Source organism: Mobula hypostoma, chromosome 19, assembly GCF_963921235.1.
Source record: "Mobula hypostoma chromosome 19, sMobHyp1.1, whole genome shotgun sequence".
Classification (NCBI taxonomy): domain Eukaryota; kingdom Metazoa; phylum Chordata; class Chondrichthyes; order Myliobatiformes; family Myliobatidae; genus Mobula; species Mobula hypostoma.
In genome coordinates this window covers 10995302-11017623 of record NC_086115.1, presented here as the reverse complement: position 1 = coordinate 11017623, position 22322 = coordinate 10995302, and the positions used below count along the sequence as shown (strand labels likewise).

General features: G+C 44.3%; 1 protein-coding gene across 2 annotated transcripts in view; it reads right to left on the bottom strand.

Annotated features, from left to right (window-relative positions):
- armh3 (armadillo like helical domain containing 3) overlaps positions 1-22322 on the bottom strand; it is a 186573-nt gene that overhangs the window by 118886 nt on the left and 45365 nt on the right. For both annotated transcript variants that reach the window (XM_063071318.1, XM_063071319.1), the window contains 6 exons: positions 21008-21068; positions 18726-18772; positions 9866-9941; positions 8565-8661; positions 7211-7312; positions 1953-2011 (listed from right to left, as the gene is read on the bottom strand). In XM_063071318.1, the coding sequence (XP_062927388.1) occupies positions 1953-2011; positions 7211-7312; positions 8565-8661; positions 9866-9941; positions 18726-18772; positions 21008-21068 (442 nt within the window). The remainder of the gene's footprint in view (positions 1-1952; positions 2012-7210; positions 7313-8564; positions 8662-9865; positions 9942-18725; positions 18773-21007; positions 21069-22322) is intronic.

The following is a 22322-nucleotide window of genomic DNA, read 5'->3' as shown; positions in this document are numbered from 1 at the left end:
GTCCTGTCCTCAGCCCTATCTAAGCCACGGAGCCACATTCAGTGCCGGAGACACAGTGACTGCGGCTTCCCCGCTTTCCCCAGTAGGGTGTTCCCTCTCTTAACATTATCCAAAACCGCATACTTATTGAGGGGAACAGCGAGAGGGGTACTCTACACTGGTACCCTACTCCCTTTCCCACACCTGACAGGGAACAGGTGCCTGCCTCCTGCAAATCAGAGTGACTACCTCCCTGTAGCTCCTGTCTATCGCCACATTTTTCTGTATGAGCTAAAGGTCATCGAGGTGCAGCTCCAGTTCCATAACACTATCTCTAAAGAGTTGTAGCACAATGCACTTCATGCAGATGTAGTTACCATGGAGACTGGAGGCCTCCCAGAGTTCCCACATCTCACACAAAGAACATATCACTACCTCTGGACCTTCTCTCGGGACACTAACTGCGTACTAACAGACAATAAACTTACTTAGAACGTCAACCTGCTCTCGACTAAGCCTGTTGAGTCAAACTGGACCACTCTAACACTGTCACACTCCCACAATGACCGCTCTGCTTACACCTTTCTTTTTATTGGCCCTGCACTGTTTGCTATCCACCAAGGAGCCAAAAATCACTCAAGCTCTTTATAAATATCGCAGAGTCTCACCAACAAACGGCCTCTCACACTGATTGCAGCATGCCAAAAGTGGAATGAAGGGGAGATGATGGTGAATACAGGGAAAGAAGAAAAGGGACTGATGGGCTGAATGACCTCCTGTCCACTAACAGATAGAAATACAGCAATGTGTCACTAGAGCAGTGTCAAAACGGTGAGGTTTTTGAACAGCGAGGGTGACACCTTAAGGTAATGTGTGCTGACACAGCTCTAGGATGTTGTATCTACATTGTATTGCTCTAGACCCAGGAACGTGTGATGGGATAGTGCAGAGGGAGAATCACTGTGTATTCAGCCCATCCTGGGAGTGTGTGATGGGACAGTGTAGAGGGAGCTTCACTCTGTATCTAACCTGTACTGTCTCTACCCTGGGTGTGTGTGATGGGACAGTGTAGAGGGAGCTTCACTCTGTATCTAACCCGTGCTGTCCCTGTCCTGGGAGTGTCTGATGGGACAGTGTAGAGGGAGTTTCACTCTGTATCTAACCCCTGCTGTCTCTGTCCTGGGAGTGTGTGATGGGACAGTGTAGAGGGAGCTTCACTCTGTATCTAACCCGTGCTGTCCCTGTCCTGGGAGTGTGTGATGGGACAGTGTAGAGGGAGCTTCACTCTGTATCTAACCCGTGCTGTCCCTGTCCTGGGTGTGCGTGATGGGACAGTGTAGAGGGAGATTCACTCTGTATCTAACCCGTGCTGTCCCTGTCCTGGGAGTGTGTGATGGGACAGTGTAGAGGGAGTTTCACTCTGTATCTAACCCCTGCTGTCTCTGTCCTGGGAGTGTGTGATGGGACAGTGTAGAGGGAGCTTCACTCTGTATCTAACCCGTGCTGTCCCTGTCCTGGATGTGCGTGATGGGACAGTGTAGAGGGAGATTCACTCTGTATCTAACCCGTGCTGTCCCTGCCCTGGGAGTGTGTGATGGGACAGTGTAGAGGGAGCTTCACTCTGTATCTAACCCGTGCTGTCTCTGTCCTGGGAGTGTGTGATAGGACATTGTAGAGGGAGCTTCACTCTGTATCTAACCCGTGCTGTCTCTGTCCTGGGAGTGTGTGATGGGACAGTGTAGAGGGAGCTTCACTCTGTATCTAACCCGTGCTGTCCCTGCCCTGGGAGTGTGTGATGGGACAGTGTAGAGGGAGATTCACTCTGTATCTAACCCGTGCTGTCTCTGTCCTGGGATGTGTGATGAGCGAGCACAAGGAGAACATTATGTCAGTTATACACAATGGGACTGCTGCAAGTAGCTCTGGATGCTCCAGGAAGTCTGTGAATGCAGTTGTTCATTTGTTACACTCACCTCTGCTATACAGGTGAGTATGATCAGGCACAGTTTGGCACTGTTCAACCGATGCTCATCTGAAACAAGAATGCATTCATAAATTTGAGAGCACCATAAAAGGGAAAGAGAGAACATGTGCTGATCGTAAATAAGAAAATGCAGTGCACTTATGTAGCCGAAAAGAGAACAGGTCCATAGAACGCGACTGGGACTAATTATTTCCAAAGTTGGATCACTGCTGTAACAGGAGAAATGCTGCAGCACCAATCTGCACAGCAAGCACCCAGAAACAGTAATGTGATAGTTACCCGATTTTGGTGATGCTCATTAGGTGATGGAGGAGCTCAGCATCAATGCATTGGTTTACCAGTGAGCAGTCCTTACATCATTCATTGGGCCTTAGTTTAATGTCCCATTCACATGTCAGCTGTACTCCCTCAGTACAGAGTTCACATTCATGCTACTAACTGCTTTATCATTCTCATTTACTGAGATACAGTGAAAAGCCTCCTTTTGCATGTAATCTACACATGTACACAGATATAGAGAGCTTAGTGACACGGTAACAGAACAAATTTTCCCTCAATGTTAACAAAAGAGCTGGCCTTGACTTAAGGAAGGGGGGATTCACATGCTAGTATCTACATCAGTAGAGTTGCGATTGAAAACTTCAAGTTCCAAGGAGTGATCACCAATGGGTTATCCTAGTCCAACCACGTAGACTGCATGGCCGAGAAAGATCTCCAATACCTCTACTTCAGCACGACGTTAAACAAATTTGCATGTCCCCATCGACCCTTACCAATTTTTATCAATGCACCATAGGAAGTATGCCATCTGAATTCATAACAGCTTGATGATAAAGAATCTGTTTGGACACAGCCCAGCACATTACCGAAAGCACCCTCCCCCCATCGACTGTCTATACTTCCAACTACCTCAGTAAAGCAGTCAACATAATTAATATCGCAAACACGAGGAATTCTGCAGAAGCTGGAAATTCAAGCAACACTCTTACTAGCTCTTCCTTCAGTTAGTCCTGACGAAGGGTTTCGGTCCGAAACGTCGACTGTACCTCTTCCTGAAGATGCTGCCTGGCCTGTTGCGTTCACCAGCAACTTTGATGTGTGTAATATAATTAATATTCTCTCTTCTGGATGGCAGAAGATACAAAAGCCTGAAAGCACGTATTACCAGGCTCAAGGGCAACTTCTATCCCATTGTTATCAGACACTTAAATGGATCTCCTGTTTGATAATGATGGACTTTTAACCTCATGATATACTTTGTTATTATCTTGAACTTTATAGTTTACTTACCCTGCACTTTCACTGTAGCTTTTACACTCGATTCTGCATTGTTATTGTTCCATCTCAATTTACATGCCCTCTAGACAGAGATAGCTTAGATATATGGTGTCATGACAATGACTTTTCTCTCAATTGACCAGCAAGGGGGTGGTGCAGATGCTCCTGTCTACATCAGTGGTGTTGAGGTTAAGGGCTTCAAGATTCTAGAAGCGAACACCACCCATAGCCTGTGCTGGTCCAACAGACGGCAGAGCCAAGAAGCCTCACCAAAGTCTGTACTTCCACGCGAGGCTAAAGATATTCGGCATAACTCCATTAACGCTTACCAATTTTTATCCATGCACCACAGAAAACATTCTATCTGGAAGCATGACGGCTTGGTAGGGAAACTGCTCTGCCGGTGACTGCAGAGAGTTGTGGGTGCAGATCAACACACAGAAACCAGCCTCCCCTCCTTGGACTGTGTCTGCACTTCTCGCTGCCTCAGGAAAGCAGCCAGTATAATCAAAGACCCCACCCACCCCAGACATTCTCTCTTCTCACCTCTTCTAGCGGGAAGAGGAGCCAAAAGCACGTACCACCAGGATCAAGGGCAGCTTCTATCTCGCTATTGGTTTCCTGAACAGACCTCTTGAATAATGAGATTGACTCATGGCCTTACAATCTACCCTGTTATGATCTTACACCATTGCTCATCTACATTGCACTTTTTAGGTAGCTTTCACTCTTTATTCTGCAGTATTATCATTGTTTTACCACGTTCTACCTCATCGAACTGTGTAATGATTTGATCTGTATGAACAGTAAGCAAGTTTTTCCACTGTATCTTGGTACATGAGACAATAATAAACCAATTCCAATACATTAACACACCAAAATCTGAAGGAACTCAGCGCATGAGGCAGTCTATGAAGGGAAATGTACAGTCAATGTTTCGGGTTGAGACCCTTACCTGAACCCATCTGACTCATCATCCAGACTCTAGAATCTGTAGTCCTTTGAGTCTCCATAAGTACTTTTCCGCTGAAGCTATCTGGATGTAGAGTCCAGAATGTAGTGTTATGGTTATAGAGAAAATGCAGTGTAGGTGGATGTGCTGGAGATGAAAATGGTATCAAATGGACATTGTAACAGACTGCAAGGAGAGTTGGTTGGAGCAAGTACCTTAGCATGAGAGCTGTAGATTCAAAACGTTGTACAGGGGATAGGTAGAAAACGGATTAAAACAATGTTAGACCGAGAGCAAAGGAATTGGTACTTATAGAGCAGTTAGCATCTAACGGAATACGTCGTGAAACAAACAAAATTCACAGTAGCTGCATACAAGAGCGAGTACCACAATCCCAGATTAGTCACTGCTAGCTGCAGATAATGGGTCGAGTCTATGGGCACAAAGCAGCATTTACAATTCCTGTCACTTGAGAGAGCACTGCACAAAAACTGGCTGCATTCCAGCAGGACAAAAGCATAAAAGCACAATTATAAGGCAAGGCTGAGCACCAGCACACATCCGCTATTGTCCTTTACAGCAGTTAGAAGGATGGGGCACTTCTACTTGTTCAGCCTCTTGCCCTTTCACAACACTGTAAATGCATACATCGCTCCCTGGGAGATAATAACCAAGCTCATTTATACTTGAGAGGAAACTGGCAATGGCAAAATGTTAAGCCTACAGACTGTTTCAGTGCAGGAGGACATTGAAATTGTTTCAATCACATGGCTTAAAGGGGGAATTAAATAAATACCAGTAATGAAATATCACTTGGGAGTGGGGGAGGACAGAGATGGCTTGGTGGACCTCTAGCATCAACTCAATGAGCCAAATGGCCTCCCTTTTGTCCTGATGAAGGGTCTCAGCCTGAAACATTGACTGTTTATTCTTCTCCATTAGATGCTGCCTGACGTGCTGAGTTCTTCCAGCATTTAGTGTGTGTTGGTCTAGATTTCCAGTATCTGCAGAATCTCTGGTGTCTCCCTCTTGCAAAGATGGCTCAATGCAGACCAAGAACTAAGCTTCTCAATATACAACATCACCAATATAAATATTTGAAGTAAAGCACATTACAGACTGGGACACTATGGTTAGAGCAACATTTTCACATCACTGGCTGCAAGATCAACGTTCGATTTCTGCTGCTGTCTTTAAGGAGTTTGCACGCTCCTTCCTGTGATGACAAGAGTTTCCTCTGGGTGCTCTGGTTTCCTCCCACATTCCGAAGACTTACGGGGTAGGGGTTAATGAGTTGTGGGCACGCTATGTTTGTGCCAGAAGCATGGTGGCATCAGCAGGCTGTCCCCAGTACAACCCTTGCTGACTTGACTTGACACAAACGATGCATTTCACTGACTTTTCAATGTATATGTGACAAATAAAGTTATCTTTAGCTTCATAGATTGTAAAAGGGGAAAAAAGGGTCAATGTACATCTTAGCTAGTGATTCAGAGTACCTTCAAACTGAGAAATTTGAGGCATAAATGGGGCAATACAAGGTCTAATATGATGGGTTTATTGCAGGTTCATCGAGCTACATGTTGGTGCACTAACCAAGGGAACTTTCAAATATTCATGGTGCATTTATTATCAAAGTATGTATACAGTACACAACCCTGAGATTCATCTTCCCACAGACAGCCACAAAACAAAGAAACACCATGGAACCCATTCAAAGAACCAACACGTAAAATAAAGAACAAATTGTGCAAGTGGCAAAAAAAAACAAATAACACAGAATACAAAACACCAAACCACAAAGACATTGAAACAATCTAGGAATGTTCAATTTAGCTCAGTTCAGACTAATTCAGTTTAGTTCAGTTTCAGGACTTGGTCAATGACAGGCTTGCAACACATTGGCTAATGCCCACCCCTTTTACACGAACACTACAGCACATTACAGGCCCTTCGCCTCACCATGTTGTAATGACCTTATAACCTACACCATCTGCCTGACTGTGGATTGGTGGAGCCCAAACTCTTTAGAAATGGTTTTGTATCCTTTTCCAGCCTGGTGAGCATCAACAACTTTTTTCTCCTGAGTTCTTCAGAAGTCTCCTTTGATCAAAGTATGACACACTTCCAAAAACCTGTGTGGTGAAGATAGACTTCGAATAGTAAAGACTCAGGTTTGTTCTTTAAATAGGGCAGGGCCTCCCGCATCACACCTGATTGTCATCCCATTGATTGAAATATCTGACTCTAATTCCCCCCGCCCACCTTTAAATGAACTAATAATGCTAGAGGTTCACATACATTTTCCAACAAATACATGTAACATTGGATCATTTTTCTTAATAAATAAATGAAGTATGATGTTTTTGTGTTATTTAATTGGGTTCTCTTCATTTAGCTTTAGGACTTACGTGAAGACCTGATCACATTTTAGGTCATATTTATGCAGAAAGAGGGAGTTCTAAAGGGTTCACAAACTTTCCAGCACCACTGTATATGTCACATATACAACCCAGACATTCATTTTTTGCGGGCATTCATAGTAACCACGAAGAAACACAACAGAATCAATGAAAACCCAACTCTAGACACAACAAAGACAGCCAAATAACCAAAATACAAAAGACAACAAACTGCAAATACAAAAAAGAAAGAATAAATTAAGTAAATAAATAAGCAATAAATATCCACCTTGAATTAGCCATTTCTGCCCTGGGGAAAAGGTCTCTAACTCTATTTAGGCCTCTTATCATCTGATACCCCTCTATCAAGTCACCTCTCACCCTCCTTCACTCAGAAATGAAAAGCCCCAACTCCCTCAACCTACCCTCATCACTTGTTAACCAAGTGATCTTCCCAGAACAGGAAAACCAAGGGTGCAGTCAGGCAGTTTCTCCTACTCGGACTGAGTTGCTTCTGCCCTGAAGATATCTCCCCTCTCTGCTGACCTCCTCTCCCTTCCTGCATGACCCAACACTAAACTGCTGGCTGCAACAAAAAGAACATTTTTCCCTTACCTTTTGTATCCTGCATGACTATGGAGCAATACTTGAGGAAGGTAATCAGCAAGTTACTGGTGTGAAGATTTGCATCCAGTGGAAGCTCTGTGGTATTTATCACTATAGTGGAAAAAGAAAGCAAGAACAAAACATAACATTCTCAACATCAGACCCTAATCTGTACCAAAAAGGGTGAAAGGTGAAATATTTAGAGGGAACAATCAGAGAAAGGTACGAGTGTACAATGAGCTGCCAGTGAAAGTTGTGAATGCAGGTTTGATGGCAAAATTGAAGAAAAGTTTGGATAGGTACATGGATGGGAGAGTTATAGAAGGCTATGGGTCCAGGTGTGGGTCGATATTACCAAGCAGAATAACAATTCAGCAAGTTGAAGATGGGCTGAAAGGTCTGCTTCTGTGCTGTAGTTCTCCGAGTCTAAGTAACATGAACAATGTTGCCTTACTCTTCCAAGTTTCTTATACGCTAAACTCTTGAACTCTCAATCTACCTCAATGTGGTCTTTGCACTTTATTTGTCTATACGGACTACACTTCCTCTGCAACTGATACCATCTTCCGCATTCTGCTTTCCTTGTGTACTACCTCAGTGTATTGATATCTACAGTGACCTGTCTAGAAGGCACTCAAACGAAAGCTTTCCGCTGTATCTTGGTACACAAGACAATAAAAAAATCAATTACAGTCTGCCAAACACTGACAGAGTGAGTGGAAGAGGTCTCCTTTCCTTTATGCTCACACAGAAGCTGACAGCTCTGCTGCATGGAGCTACCCACTGCCACCTTTGTGACACAGCTGTTAAATTACTCCCAGTACCTTCCTTCTCTCAACCCAGGGAAGACCAAGTATTTATCCGTTTCCTTTCTGATTGTTCAAATTAATTGGTTCTACTCATTCCTTCAGGGAGAACATTCTTGTAGAAATTATCTATTTGAACTAAAGTGTTTCTTTATCTCTCCTCTTATACCGCTGTCAATGATTTCTAATTAGCTTTCACTGGCTTCCAAACATCTTCAGACAAATGATTTTGCTTCCGCTTTCTCTCTGCACTCAACGAGCCAGGCTTTGGTTAGAGGTGAGTGAGGGAGATGTTGGAGTTTCGCTATAGTTCGCTTCATAGGAGAGGAGATGTGAGGGCAACAGGCACCCAATCCTTGACAGTGTGGAAGTCAGCCGCACAGACTATCAAGCCAACAACAGCATAGAGTCTAGTGCTGAAATATTCAAAGATCCCATACAAAGAACCACCAATGCAGTAAATCAGCGGAAAGATTGGTCCCCATGGGAGCCCAGGCAGAAATTAACAGCTCCAGGAGAAGTGGGAATTGGTGGAAATTAATTTTAGGAAAACGTACCATCTGACGAAGGAGGCGTGGTTCCCAAGGGTGTGGTGGGAGTTGTCGGCAGTACAGGCGTCGTTGGAATACTAACTAGCCCCATCTCGGGATGGCTCTGAGTTTGACAGAAAGAACATTTGCATTTAGAGACTCCACTGTGACAATTTCTAATTTTAAAAATCTATTATTTCCAAACACAGCGAGAAGGATGTCTCAGCTCTTGCTAATTAACCAGCACAACCCATAGCTTTGCTGTCCCTGCCCAAGCTCCATTAGTTCTCATCAGTCACCTTGAACGACACTTGTGCCAAGGTACTGACACCATCAGCATCTGAATGGACTTCATACCTGCTGACAATGGCACTCTTAAAGGCATGGACCCAAAATTATGTCAAAAAGTGAGCAGAGCTGAGCACATCAGCTGGGGACTCCTCTACCCAACTGCTCACTTCTATCTATCTACTCAGTAATTGCACAACTTGTCCTGTTAGCATATTGGTTATTTGTCAATCTTTGTTTATGCATAGTTTTACACAATTCTATTGCATTTCTTTATTTCTCCGTAAATGCCTGCAAAAAAAAAGAACAATCTCAAAGAAGCTTGTGGTGACATGTATGTACTTTGATTATAAATTTACTCTGACTTTGAACTGACCCAGGAACACGGGACCCCTACTCAGAAATCATTTTAAACTGCCTTCTGATGAGTCATAAATGCAAGATAAAAAATCTTCATCTACGCTCCAAGGGTATAAGATTATGCATCATGATCAGAATCGACTCAGATGAATTAATTTCCCATTTCTTAGCCACGGAATACTGGAATCTATTAAAGGGCATTTGTTGGCCAAGGTCAGTGGCTGTTTGAGTCGGTAAGTCACTGGACGTACACTGAAGACCACATCATTGAGCACAGAGCAATACAGTACAGTCCAAGCCCTTTGGCCCAAAATATTGTGCTGATCTTCTAACCTACTCTAAGATCAATCTTAACCTTCCGTCACATATAGCCCTCTATTTTTTCTTTCATCTGATTGCCTGTCTAACAGTCTTTTGAATGTCCCTAATGTATCTGCCTCTACCATTATCCCTAGCAGAGCATTCCACGCACCCACAATCGTCTGTATGAGAAAAACTTCTCTGACATCTCCTCTACACTTTCCTCCAATCACCATAAAATCATGTCCTCTCATTAGCCATTGCCTCTCATCCTCCTTCATTCCAAAGAGAAAAGCCACAGCTCGCTCAGCCTGTCCTCATACTTCAGGAGGCAGCCCTGTAGAACCAGGGAGGACTGATGGGGTAAGTGCAGAGCTCACCTGTGCTAATACTGTGATGAAGTTTCTGTTTAAGTGGACGGCTTCGTATAGTGCCAGCAGGATCGCCTCATTAGTCCTAGGTCAGAACAAGCACACAAATAACCAACAATCACAGAGAGCAAATCCAGTTTCAAAAATGACAGCGCCTATAACAAAGCAAAACACCCCGGGGAAACGTCATGAGAGTGATAGCAAAAAATATGGCACTAATCCACAAAAAGAGATATTAGAACTGGTGAAAGAAACTTGATCAGTTAGGTGGGAATGAAGGAACATCTTAAAGGAGGAGAGGGAGGAGAGGTATCAAGTTTTGGCATTTTCAGTCCAAATATCCATTTATTTCTTAATGCAAAAGTTGATTTGTGATCATCAAGCTCAAACTTCTTTGGCCAGTTTTCTTCTTCAAAAGATCCTGCTTCTCCACAGAACTGCCTAGATATCTCTCACTGAGTCAGTGTAGGCAGATTAACTGGCCAGATGCCTGGAATCTTGCTCTGCACCAAAATGGCAACCCTCGTACATATACCATGAGCCTTGCCTGAGTCTCCTGACACAACTATTAACCTGAAACTAACCTTATACCTCCCTTCCAATGATTTACGAACATGCTGGAGATTACAAGTCCTTCAGGGAGTCCGTTAACCAACACTATCCAAGACTAAATCATCAACCACAGTCTTATTATTCTGGAGATGTTAACTCATTTAAAATATTTAATATTCCTCTTCCAATCGCTCTTTAGCCACAAGGCTCCTGTGAATGACCTTAACAATTCCAATAATTCTTTGGTTAAATTGCTGAACATTTTACTAAAGGATGAGAGAACATTGCTTGAGGTCCCGAAGCATTAGAAATTATCGCAGAGAAAGCAAGAGTAGTATTTAGTCTTCTTTCTCCTTAATGTACCTCAATAATGGACCTCTTGAAACCAAAATGTCTGTAGTTACTTGTATGTTAACACCACTGATCTATTGATATTGATCTAATTCTTATTCAGTGCACTGGCTGGCTCAGGGCAACTCTCTCTATTCACGCTACATTGAGCTATTGAGGAGATAAACTTCTATAGACAGCATTCTGACTGGCTGCACCACTGCCTGGTACAGAGCCTCCACAGCACAGGGTCACAAGAGGCCGCAGAGAGTTGTAGACTTAGCCAGCTCCATCACAGGCACAACCCTCACTGCCACTGAGGACATCTTCAAGAGGCAGTTCCTTAAGAAGGCAGCGCCCATCACTGTAGACCATGCCCTCTTCTCATTACCCCCATCAGGAGAAGGTACCAGAACCTGAAGACCCACTATCAATGACTCAGAAATAGTTTCTTCCCCTACGATCAGTTTGTGAGTTTACACTGTACTGTTGCTGCAATAAAACAAATTTCACATCATATGAAACAGTGATATAAACCGAATAATTAAGTACTGATGAAGGGTCTCAGCTTGAAACGATGACTGTTTATTCCTCCTCCACAGATGCTGTCTGACCTGCTGAGTTCCTGCAGCATTTTGTGTACTGCTCATAATAAACCCCATTCTGATCCAAAGGGAGAGGTAATCTTTACTTGGGCAGATTCTGACTTTTTTTTTTGACTGCACTAGAAACATTTTGTGCTCTGAAGCTTGCTCATCTCACAGTCACCTTTCTGACCAGTACCTATACCGTAACACCATAAGACCGCATAGGAGCAGAATTAGGCCATTTGGCCCATCAAGGATGCTGCTCTATTTCATCATGACTGATCCATTTTCCCTCTTAGCCCTAATCTCCTGCCTTCTCTCCATGTCCCTTCATGTCCTGAACAATCAAGGATCTATCAACCCCTGCCTTAAATATACATAAAGACTTGGCCTCCACGGCTACCTTTGGCAACGAATTCCACAGATTCACCACTCTCTGCCTAAAGAAATGCTTCCTCGTTTCCATTCTAAAGGACACCCTTCTATTCTCTATTCTGAGGCTGTGTCCTCTGGTCTTTCACTTCCCCACTATGGGAAGCATCCTCTCCACGGCCACTCTATCAAGGCCTTTCAGCATTTGATAGGTTTCAATAAGGTCACCCCTCATTCTTCTGAATCCTAGGGAGTACAGGCCCAGAGATATCAGACGCTCCTCATATGACAAGCCAATCGACCCTGGAAACATTTTCTTGAACTTTCTTTGAACCCTCTCCAATTTCAGCACATCCGTTCTTTCACAAGGGACCCAAAACTACTCACAATATTCTAAGTGAGGCCTCACCAGTGCCTTATAAAGCCTCAACATTACATCCTTGCTTTTATATTCTAGTCCTCTCAAAATAAATGCTAACAGTGCATTTGCCTTCCTTACCACCCACCCAACCTGCAAGTTAACCTTTAGGGAATCCAAGACCCTTTGCACCTCAGATTCTTGAATTTTCTCTCCATTAAAATGTGCATCACACCCATCTACCTTCCTCCTTCACCATGAAAAGAAACTCTGCTGCCAGCCTTCACATTCAGACTGTGAGATTTCCCCAGAGTCCCAGTCTCGGCCAACCGAACCATGAAGCCACAGACTGGTATCACAGCAGATTCATTTCATGGCTGTTCCAGCCGCCAGCTTCTTGCTGAATTGTACAATATTGTCTTCACTGGGTCAGAATTAAAAATATCAAAGCTAGCGCTATCTCATGCTTGAGTCAGGAGATCAGGAGTTCAACTCCCATTCTGTACACTTGAATATGTAGATTCCAAGTTTCCTGGGATGATTTGTCACTTGCCACTTCATGAGCTACCAGATATTTAAGACGGAGGTTGATAGGTTCTTAATTAGTAATGTTGTCAAAGGTTAAGAGAAGAAAGCCAAAGAATAGGGCTGAAAAGGAAACTAAATCAATCATGATTGATTGGTGAAGGCCACTCATTGGGCTGAATGGCCTAATTCTGCTCCTGTGGCAGATGGTCTTTCTGCTTGTCTGAGTCCAGAGATCCAATGTTGGTGGACCCCTTTCAAGGCTCATGGCCATCCCCCACTCCCCCCTAAGGCCACTTACTGCAATTATTGGGCAGTTTGGCACAAGACACTAGAGATGCTGAAATGTGGATGAAAATAAAACTGATGGGGGAACTCAGCGGGCAGCATCTGTGGAGGTCATTGTTTTTGGGTTGAGTCACTGCACCTGGACTGAAAGATAGACAATAAAACAATAAGATATGGAAGTAGAATTAGTCCATTTGGCTCATTGAGTCTACTCCATCATTTAATCATGACTGATTTATTTTCCCTCTCAACCCCATTCTCCTGCCTTCTCTCCGCAAACTTTGACGTCCTTGCGAATCAAGGACTTACCAACTTCCACTTTAAGTATACCCAATAATTCGACCTCCACAGCCATCAGCAGCAATAAGTTACACAAAGTCACCACTCACTGGCTACAGAGGGCGGGCGACCAGTTCAAAGAGGTGATGCAAGCTCCAATAAGCAACGGGTGGATCCAGGTGAGGTGTAACAGGCAGGTGGGAAACACGACAGAGGTTGGGAGGTTATGTCACCAAAGATGATAGTAAATTTCTACAGATGTACTAGCTGGTTGCATCACAAGCTGGTATGCAGGGGCCACTGCACAGGATCAGAAAAACAAACGCTGTAGCAAGTTCTAAACTAGCAGCCAGCTCGATCATTGCACTAGCCTCCTCAGCACTGAGGGCATCTTCAAAAAGCAGTGCCCCAAAAAGGCAGCATCCATTATTAAGGACCCCCACCACCCAGGACATGTCCTTTTCTTGTTGCTACTCATTTTGTTTAATTTATACATATACTTATTGTAATTTAGTTTTCATTATGCATTGCAATGTACTCCCGCAAAACAACAAATTTCGTGACATAAGCCAGAGATATTAAACCTGTTTCTGATCGGTGGAGGTGACAAAGGGCTAACAACAACAGAGTCTGACAGAAGAGGAAGGTGGACATGGAACCAAATAAGGGAGGTGAGGTGGGCCGGTCAGAATAGCGGTTTGAACGTCTGAATTTTTCTTTGGAATGAGAGTCGTTTGTTTGCCTTCTGGGCTGCTCTGAAAATAACTGCAGGAAATGAATTATTCCACAGCTCCTTGCATCTACTTCAGTGCCACAGGGATACTGGTGAGGGTGAAATGCAAGGGACAAGTACACAAAATGAACTACTATAAAAACTTTAGTCAAGTTGTGGTGGACAAAGACTATGCTGGAAACTGTACATCACAGAAACTCACTACACTCACGCCATCTCCCTCGGTTTCCCACCCTCACACATTCTCCCCTCTGTCTTCTCTCATGCCTCAATGCACCTGAGCCTACAATCCTCTATGTGGCAAGTTAAAGCAATACCGCCAAGCATCCACATTAACAGTTCACAGCAAAGAACACGAATCAGTAAGGGTGAGAGTGTCACCTCTGAGTGCTGGCTAACATCAAAATTACGGGGCAGCGTACAGACTATTGTTAAAGCAGCCCTTTATTATTTCTGAAGGCAAAAGTATTAATGCAGCTGTTTGTGTACATAAAAATGTGGTGAAAGGTAGATGGATAGGAAACAGATTTCAGATCCCAGCCAGGATGCTAATTCTGTCTGGATGCAAAACGGCTTTGTATGGCAACCGCTTTGCCCATGACTGCACAAAACCACAGAGTTGTGGACACAGCTCAGCACCTCAAGGAAACCAGCCTACGCTCTATGGACCTTATTTATACTTCTCACGGTCTCACTACGGCAGCCAACGTAATGAGAGACCCCACCCTGCCTGAGTCGGTGATTTCAGACATCATCAGGCCTGAAGGCACACACCACAACGGCTGAAGGACAGCTTGCGTCCTGATTTTATCAAACTCTTGAACGGACTCTTGGCCACACTATCATCTTGTCTACCTCCACTGCACTCTCTCTATAGCTGTTGCACTCGATTCTGTACTGTTAAATGTTTCATCTTGTTCTACCTCAGTGCACTGTGTAATGATTTGATTAGTATGAGCAATATACAAGACAAGCTTTTTGCTGTATCTTGGTATATGATGATAATAAACAAAGGGCAGCATGGTAGAGTAGTGGTTAGCACAACGCTCTACAGTACAGGCGACCCGGGTTCAATTCCCACCAACGCCTGTAAGTTTGTACGTTCTCCCCGCGGCAGCATGGGTTTCCTCTGGGTGCTCTGGTTTCCTCCCCAGGTCCAAAGACATACTGGTTGGTAGGTTAACTGATCATTGTAAATTGTACCTTGATTAGGCTAGAATTAAATTGGGGGATGACTGGGTGGTATGGTTCAAAGTCCACACTAGATCTCAATAAATAAAAATTCTACAGAACTGTCCAGTAGATGCAACAGAAATAGCAATCAGAAAGCCCCATTTAACACAGAAAACATATTCTATGCCAGGGGTCCCTAACCTTTTTCGCACTGCAGACCGGTTTCATATTGACAATATTCTTGCGGACCGGCTGACCGGGAGGGGGGGGCGGGTTGGTAGGGTTGCCAACGAACAAGAGTAGCAGTCAAGTACATTGGGTTTACCCCAAGAAAGACTACAATGACCATGAAGCCTTGTGCGGGCACCAGTGCGCATGCGTGATTTGTGTGTATGTGCCGATTTTTTTTCTACAAATCATTTTTGGCAATTCTGTTCGGAGGGAAGGGGGGGTTAATCACAAACGCAATATAGGTGATAAGTGACTAATACACTCAATTTTGTTTCTAAAAGGGTTTATCCAACTTATTTAATATTAAACACACAGCGCATATTTTCCTCGCATGAATATAGCAATGTCAATTATCAGGGGAGCTTGAAGTAAGTGTTGAACGAACTTCCAGTAGAAGTGGTAGAGGCAGGTTTGATATTATCATTTAAAGAAAAATTGGATAGGTTTATGGACAGGAAAGGAATGGAGGGTTAATGGGCTGAGTGCAGGTCGGTGGGACTAGGTGAGAGTAGCGTTCGGCATGGACTAGAAGGGCAGAGATCGCCTGTTTCCGTGCTGTAATTGTTATATGGTTATATAAGTAAGCCAATAGCATCATAACTTTTTAAGTAACGTTTGGATATTAAACACACAGCACATATTTTCCCTGTATGAACATATAAAACCATTGCAACACACCAATATCGCTGAATCAGTGGGAGCCCTGGGCTTGTTTCCCTGCAACAAGACGGTCCTATCGAGGGGTGATGGGAGACAGCGATACTCGAAAGGGGTTCCTTATGTCCAGTCTATTCCGCAATTTAGTTTTCGTTGCATTCATTGCAGAGATATGTTGGAAATGGAAGCAACGTTTTCAGTGCTTTCGTGGCTATCTCAGGATATTTAGCCTTGACTTTGATCCGGAATGCCGGCAGAGGTGTTATGTCAAACATGCTTTTCAGCCCGTCGTCATTTGCAAGCTCGAGGAGTTGATCTCCTTCCCGCGCTGACATGGATGACGCGCGGGTAATGACCTCGCGTGTGTCCAAGCTCAACAGTGGGCATGACAGGGAATGAGGAAAGGTGCAGCTGACTCCTATCGCCAAATCATATCGTTTCCTCACGGCCCGGTAGCGCATGCTTTGCGGCCCGGTGGTTGGGGACCGCTTTTCTAAGTGACCCAAGATCAACTGCTGTAAAAATCACGGCTGGCATTGCACAGATGTCTGACAGAAAATCAGAAGACTTGATTTCAGGTCCGTATAAAAATGGAGCCTCACTGTAAGAACCCCAACTCCCGTCAAAGGGGGAAAACTGCACCCCTGCCGTCGTCCATTTAAAAGCACTGGGGTTAAGTGGACGTCCCCCGATTACATTCATTCAGGAGTTTTCAGTTGTTGTCAGGAGCTGTGAAAGGCTGCTGAGTTCAGTCATGCAAAAGGGTTGCATTGGCATAAGTGGCCTGCACTGACTCAGACTCGGGCTAATTGTGTTGTCACAACTCATCTTAATTGAACTCCCCGCACTGCTAATTGAAGCATGTCCTGTGGGTCAGCGACTCCTCCAGCAATCAACATTTACCCTCTACTTAAAGGAAAGAAAGATTAGCTTTACCTGTCAACATGTACATCAAAACATAGTGAAAAGCATCACCTGCATCAACAACCAATGCAGTCCAGGGATGTGCAGGTGGCAGCCTGTAAGTGCTGCCATGCCTCCGGCGCCAACATAGCTTGTCCACAACTTACTAATACTATCCTACACGGTCCTTGGAGTGTGGGAGGAAACTGGAGCACCCGGAGGAAACCCACACGGCCACAGGAGAACCTATAAATTCCTCACCGACCGCAGTAAAATCAGAACTCCCTTTGGTGATTGCTGGTGCTGCAAAGCAATTGCAGTAACTGCTATGCGAAGGTGTCACCCTCTATTTAATTTAATCTCTCATTTCCACCCCGCCATTGTTGGTGGTGAACAATTCCACAGATGGGTTGAGCCTTGGAGCAATTTCCCCCGCTGCTTCCTCTCGTGCATGAGCTCAATCTGTGAACTTCAAATGGAGAACTCTGTACAGGGATGGTTTTGATAGCTTATCCACACTGTATCCACAACATGAAGAGTGCCAGGATGCAAAGTTCATCCAACCTTGCTGCCTCTTCACTCCCCTCTCTGAAATCAGGCAGCACCTTCACCATCACATATTTATAAGGAAAAGTGAAAGTGTCATTTTCAACAGTGTCAAAGAGCAGAAAGGTTATGCCACACACATAGCACAACACTTCACAATAGGCGACCTGGGTTCAATTCCCACCACTACTTGTAAGGAGTTTGCATGATCTCTCCATGACCTGGATTACCTCCAGCTGCTGCAGTTTCCTCCCACAGTCCAAAGACGCACCGGTTGGTAGGTTAATTGGTCATTGTAAACTGTCCCGTGATTAGGCTAGGATTAAAAATTAGGGGATTGCTGGGAGACGTGACTCAAAGGCATAGAAGGGCCTACTTTGCGCTTTATATCAACAAATAAATGAATATAGAGTACCGACAGAGTCAGAAGAGTCCGGAACAACATACAAAATAAAAACTGGAGGGACCTTCCGCCTTTTTATGCTGGCGACCTCCCCACTCTTTTTCAATCCCTAGGGTCTCGACCCAAAACACTGCCCGTTCTATTCTCCCCATAGAGACCCGCAGAATTCCTGCAGTTTTCTGTGCTGCTACATATAAAGTACCAGCACTTTACACACACTACCAGCGCAGTAACCTAGCGGTTAGCATCGAGCTTTACAGCAGCAGCAATCTGAGTTCAATTCCTGCTGATGGCTTCCACTTCTCCCACTGTCTATAAGGAGTTTGCACGTTCTCCCCATGATGTGTGTGCTTCCTCCGGGTGCTCTGGTTTCCTCCCACATTCCAAAGATGTACAGGTTAAGATTACTAAGTTGTGGGCATGCTATGTTGGTGCTGGAAGCACGGCAACACTTGCAGGCTACCCCCAGCACATCTTGGACTGCGTTGGTCAGTGACACAAAAACAACGCATTTCACTGTACATTTCGATGTACATTTGAGAAACAAAGTTCATCCTTATTTTTTTATCATTGTGTGAAGATTATTCAATTATTACGTAGAAAATATGCTCAAAACAGCTGAGATTTTGCAATCGTCTCTGGAGTGGGTTTTGAAGCCATAAACTTCCAAGATTTGGGACAAGAGGTGAAGGTGCATACTGATCCTTCAGTTCTGCCAGAAACCACAGGGGAAGAGAGTAGGAAGAATCTGTTTCAGAGACTGTTAGATAGACATATGGATGAAAAAAAATGGAGAGCTACCTGGGAGGAAAGAGTTAGATTAACCTTGGAGGTAGAGGTTAAAGGGTGGACACACCAATGTGGGCCAAAGGGCCTGTACTGTTTCATGTCTATGTAAAACTGAGAATAAGATTCAGAACCGAGTTACTTACTGGACTGAAATCTTCTCCTCTACTTCCGCTATGAACATGTTACCCACCTGCATGCACAGAGAGAACAGCTGTTAGTTGTTATCCTTCAGTGAGTGACGTGAAGAATTGGAGTGGAAAGTACCACAAACTGACAAAGGCAATGGCAGAGACATGGAGCTCCTGTGGGAATCACACTGAGAGTTAATTGAGAGAGTCTGCAGTAGAAGCCCACCAACCAGTGATAAATAACAGTCAGAGAGAGGGGAGTACATAGCCTCAGGAAGTTCTAGTTTACATTCGTACTGCACTTTCAAGTGCCGAACCACCCAGAGTACTCCACAGCTGCATTATCAGATCGATGCTAATCCAGATAAGGAGACATGATTACTGTCGCTTGTTGGCCAAGAATAAGGAAAAAAAAGAGATAAAAAGCAAGAGCCAGCAGCCAGTAAAGGAAATGAGAGAGAAAAAGTGAGGCACAGAAATATAAATAATGGCTTTATAAATTGTAACACTAGAATTCTAAAGCAAAACAGCTGCTTTAATGGAACAAGAAGTCTCTGTAATAGGAGTTTGACTCAGTACTCAACAGATACTGCAAGGCTTTGATGGATCTGAATAGAGCTTTACTCTGTTGCTATTCATTATGTATTTGAATGGGGAGTGTTTGTTGGTACGGTGCAGAGGAAACTTTACCTTTAGCATTATTTATTCACTTTTTTTTATATTTCTTATTGAAACTTATAGAATGTTTTTATGCATTGTAACGTACTGCTGCCGCAAAACAGCAAATTTCACGATACGTCAGTGAAAATAAACCTGATTCTGATTCTGTACCTAGCCATGGCTGTAGCATTTAGTGGGGCAGACTGAACCTTTCGTTACCCTCTCTGTTCGAAATGGCAGGTCAGATACAGAGCAGAAGGACAGCAAACCTCCAAGGCCAGAAGACACAGGAGCAGAATTAGGCTATTCGGCCCATCAAGTCTGTGGCGCTATTTGATCATTGCTGATCTATTCTCCCCTCTCAACTCTAACCTCCTGTCTTCTTCCCATAGTCTTTGACACACTTACTAAAATACTTATCAACTTTCGCTTTAATTACACCCAATGACTTGGCCTGCAAAGCCATCTGTGACAATGATTCACTCTCTGGCTATAAAAAAAAATCCTCTTCATTTTTGTTCTAAAGGGATGTCCCACTATTCTGAGGCTATGCCCTCTGGTCCTAGACTCCCCCACTGTCAGAAACATCCTCTTCATATCCACTCTATCTAGGGTTTTCAATACTCGGCAGGTTTTGATGAGATACCCACCCCCCCCCCCATTCATCTAAACAACAGTGAGTACAGGGTCATTCCTGGGGTCATTCTCTCAGCCTTCTCTGGACCCTCTCCAATGCCAGCACATCCTTCCTTAGGTATGGGCAGAAAACTGCTCTCAATATTCCAAACCTCTTCATACCCCAGCTTCACATCGGCCCATTCTCCAGTATCACCCACCTGCATTCTGTAGCTGGGCTCGACACTGAGTCAGAGTTGTTGAAGTGCCGGATGACTCTGCTTACGTACTCCACACCCCACTCAGTGCAGAGAAGGCACTTCCTTGCCATCTGGACTTCACAAGTGTTTTCTGACCATGTGGAGCTCAGTGTAAGGTCAGCTCATCATCATGGCCCAAGCAGCCCTTACAATGTTCTATGTAACGTTAATTTAATGCTCTGTTCTGCTGAAGTTTTTAGTGTTATCTAACTCTGCAGGTTTCTCACCTGATCAGCTGCCTTGAGAAAGCAGCCAACGTTATCAAAGACCCCTTCCACCCACCCTCGTCTTCCTTCTGAAAAGGCAGAAGATACAAAAGCCTGAAAAGCATGCACACCAGACTCAGAAACAGCTTCTGTCCAACTGTTGAATGACTGAACTGTTGAAAGGCTATTGAACAATTCCCTCGTATGATAAGATGGATTCTTGACCTCAATCTAACTTAAGCCATTTCATCATGACTGATCCATTTCCCTCTCAGCCACAGTCTCCTGCCTTCTCCCCCTAATCCTTCATGCCCTGACTGACCAAGAACCCATCAACCCCAGCCTTAAATATACCCAATTGCAGCCTCCACAGCTGCCCATGACAACAAATTCTACAGATTCACCACTCTCTACCCAAAGAAATTCCTTTTCTCTGATCTACCTTGTTATGCCTTTGCACCTTACTGCCTGCCTGACTGTATTTTCTCCGTCATTGTAGTTCTCAAGGGATCAGTGTCACTGGGGGAGACGCTGGGTGGGTCATCAAAGAACTTACCATGTTGGTCAGAGCAGAGAAGAATCCCCCTTGGTTTTCCTCTTCTTTATCTTTGTACTGCCTGTGTAACGCAGGAAATAAAAACAAAAATTTAGAATTGTGTAAGCTGTTAAAAAGTTTCTTGCTGCAATTCAACTCATCCATCACTCCCCACTCTCAGGCTGCAGCCTGGATCTGCCACTGCAGTCCCAGTACTAGACTCAGAAATATAGAGACATACAGCACAATAACTGGTCCTTCAACACATCTCATATTAAGCAACACATAGTTCTGGAGGAACTCAGCAGAACTCCAGACCTGCCAAAGGGTCTCGGCCCGAAAGGTCAACTGTACTTTTTCTCCCCAAAGATGCTGCCTGGCCTGCTGAGTTCCTCCAGCATTTTGTGTGTGTTACTTGGAATTCCAGCATCTGCAGATTTTCTCTTGTTTGTGATATCCCATATTAATCCCACTTTTCATTCTCTCTATATTCAACTCCCTTCTCTTGCCTGCACACCAGTGGCAATGTACAATTAGTCTACCAACTTTCACGTCTTTGTAATCTGGGAGGAAACTGCAGCAGCTGATGGAAACCCACACGGTCACAGGGGGAACGTGCAGACTGGAGCACAGAGCTGTAGAGACTAGCGTATTACAACGCAGCACCAGTGATCACGATTGTGCTTCAATCCTTGTCAGTGACTACAAGGAGTTTGAGTGTTCTTCCTTTGACCATGCGGGTTCCCTCCTACGAGAGGAAACCGATCCTCCTGTTTCTGCCCACGTTCCAAAGACATATCGCTTAGACTGAGGTAGAGGGAGAGGCAGGAACTAGAGCGGTCGCCACAATCGGCAAACAGGCAGTGTTCACGTTAAAACTGACAGGTAGGAGACACAGGAGCCTGAAGACCCATACCTCAATGTTCAACAACAGCTTCCTCCCTACTACCATCAGGTTCTAGAATCAACCTGAAAAACCTTAACACTACCTATGACTCTCTCTTAACTTGCAGCATTGATGTCATCTTTATGGAGAGGACACTGCCTTAGAACAGAGGCGTCCATTTGGAATGGAGATGAGGAGGAATTTCTTTAGCCAGAAAGCAGTGAATCTGTGGAATTCTCTGCCACAGGCAGCTGTGGAGGCCAAATTTTTATGTATATTTAAGGCACAGGTTGATAGATTCTTGACTGGTCAGGGCACAAAGGGATACGAGAGAAGGCAGGAGATTGGGGCTGAGAGGAAAATTGGATCAGCCATGATGAAATGATGGAACAGACTTGATGGGCCAAATGGCCTAATTCTGCTCCTATATCTTATGGTTTTAGTTTGCCA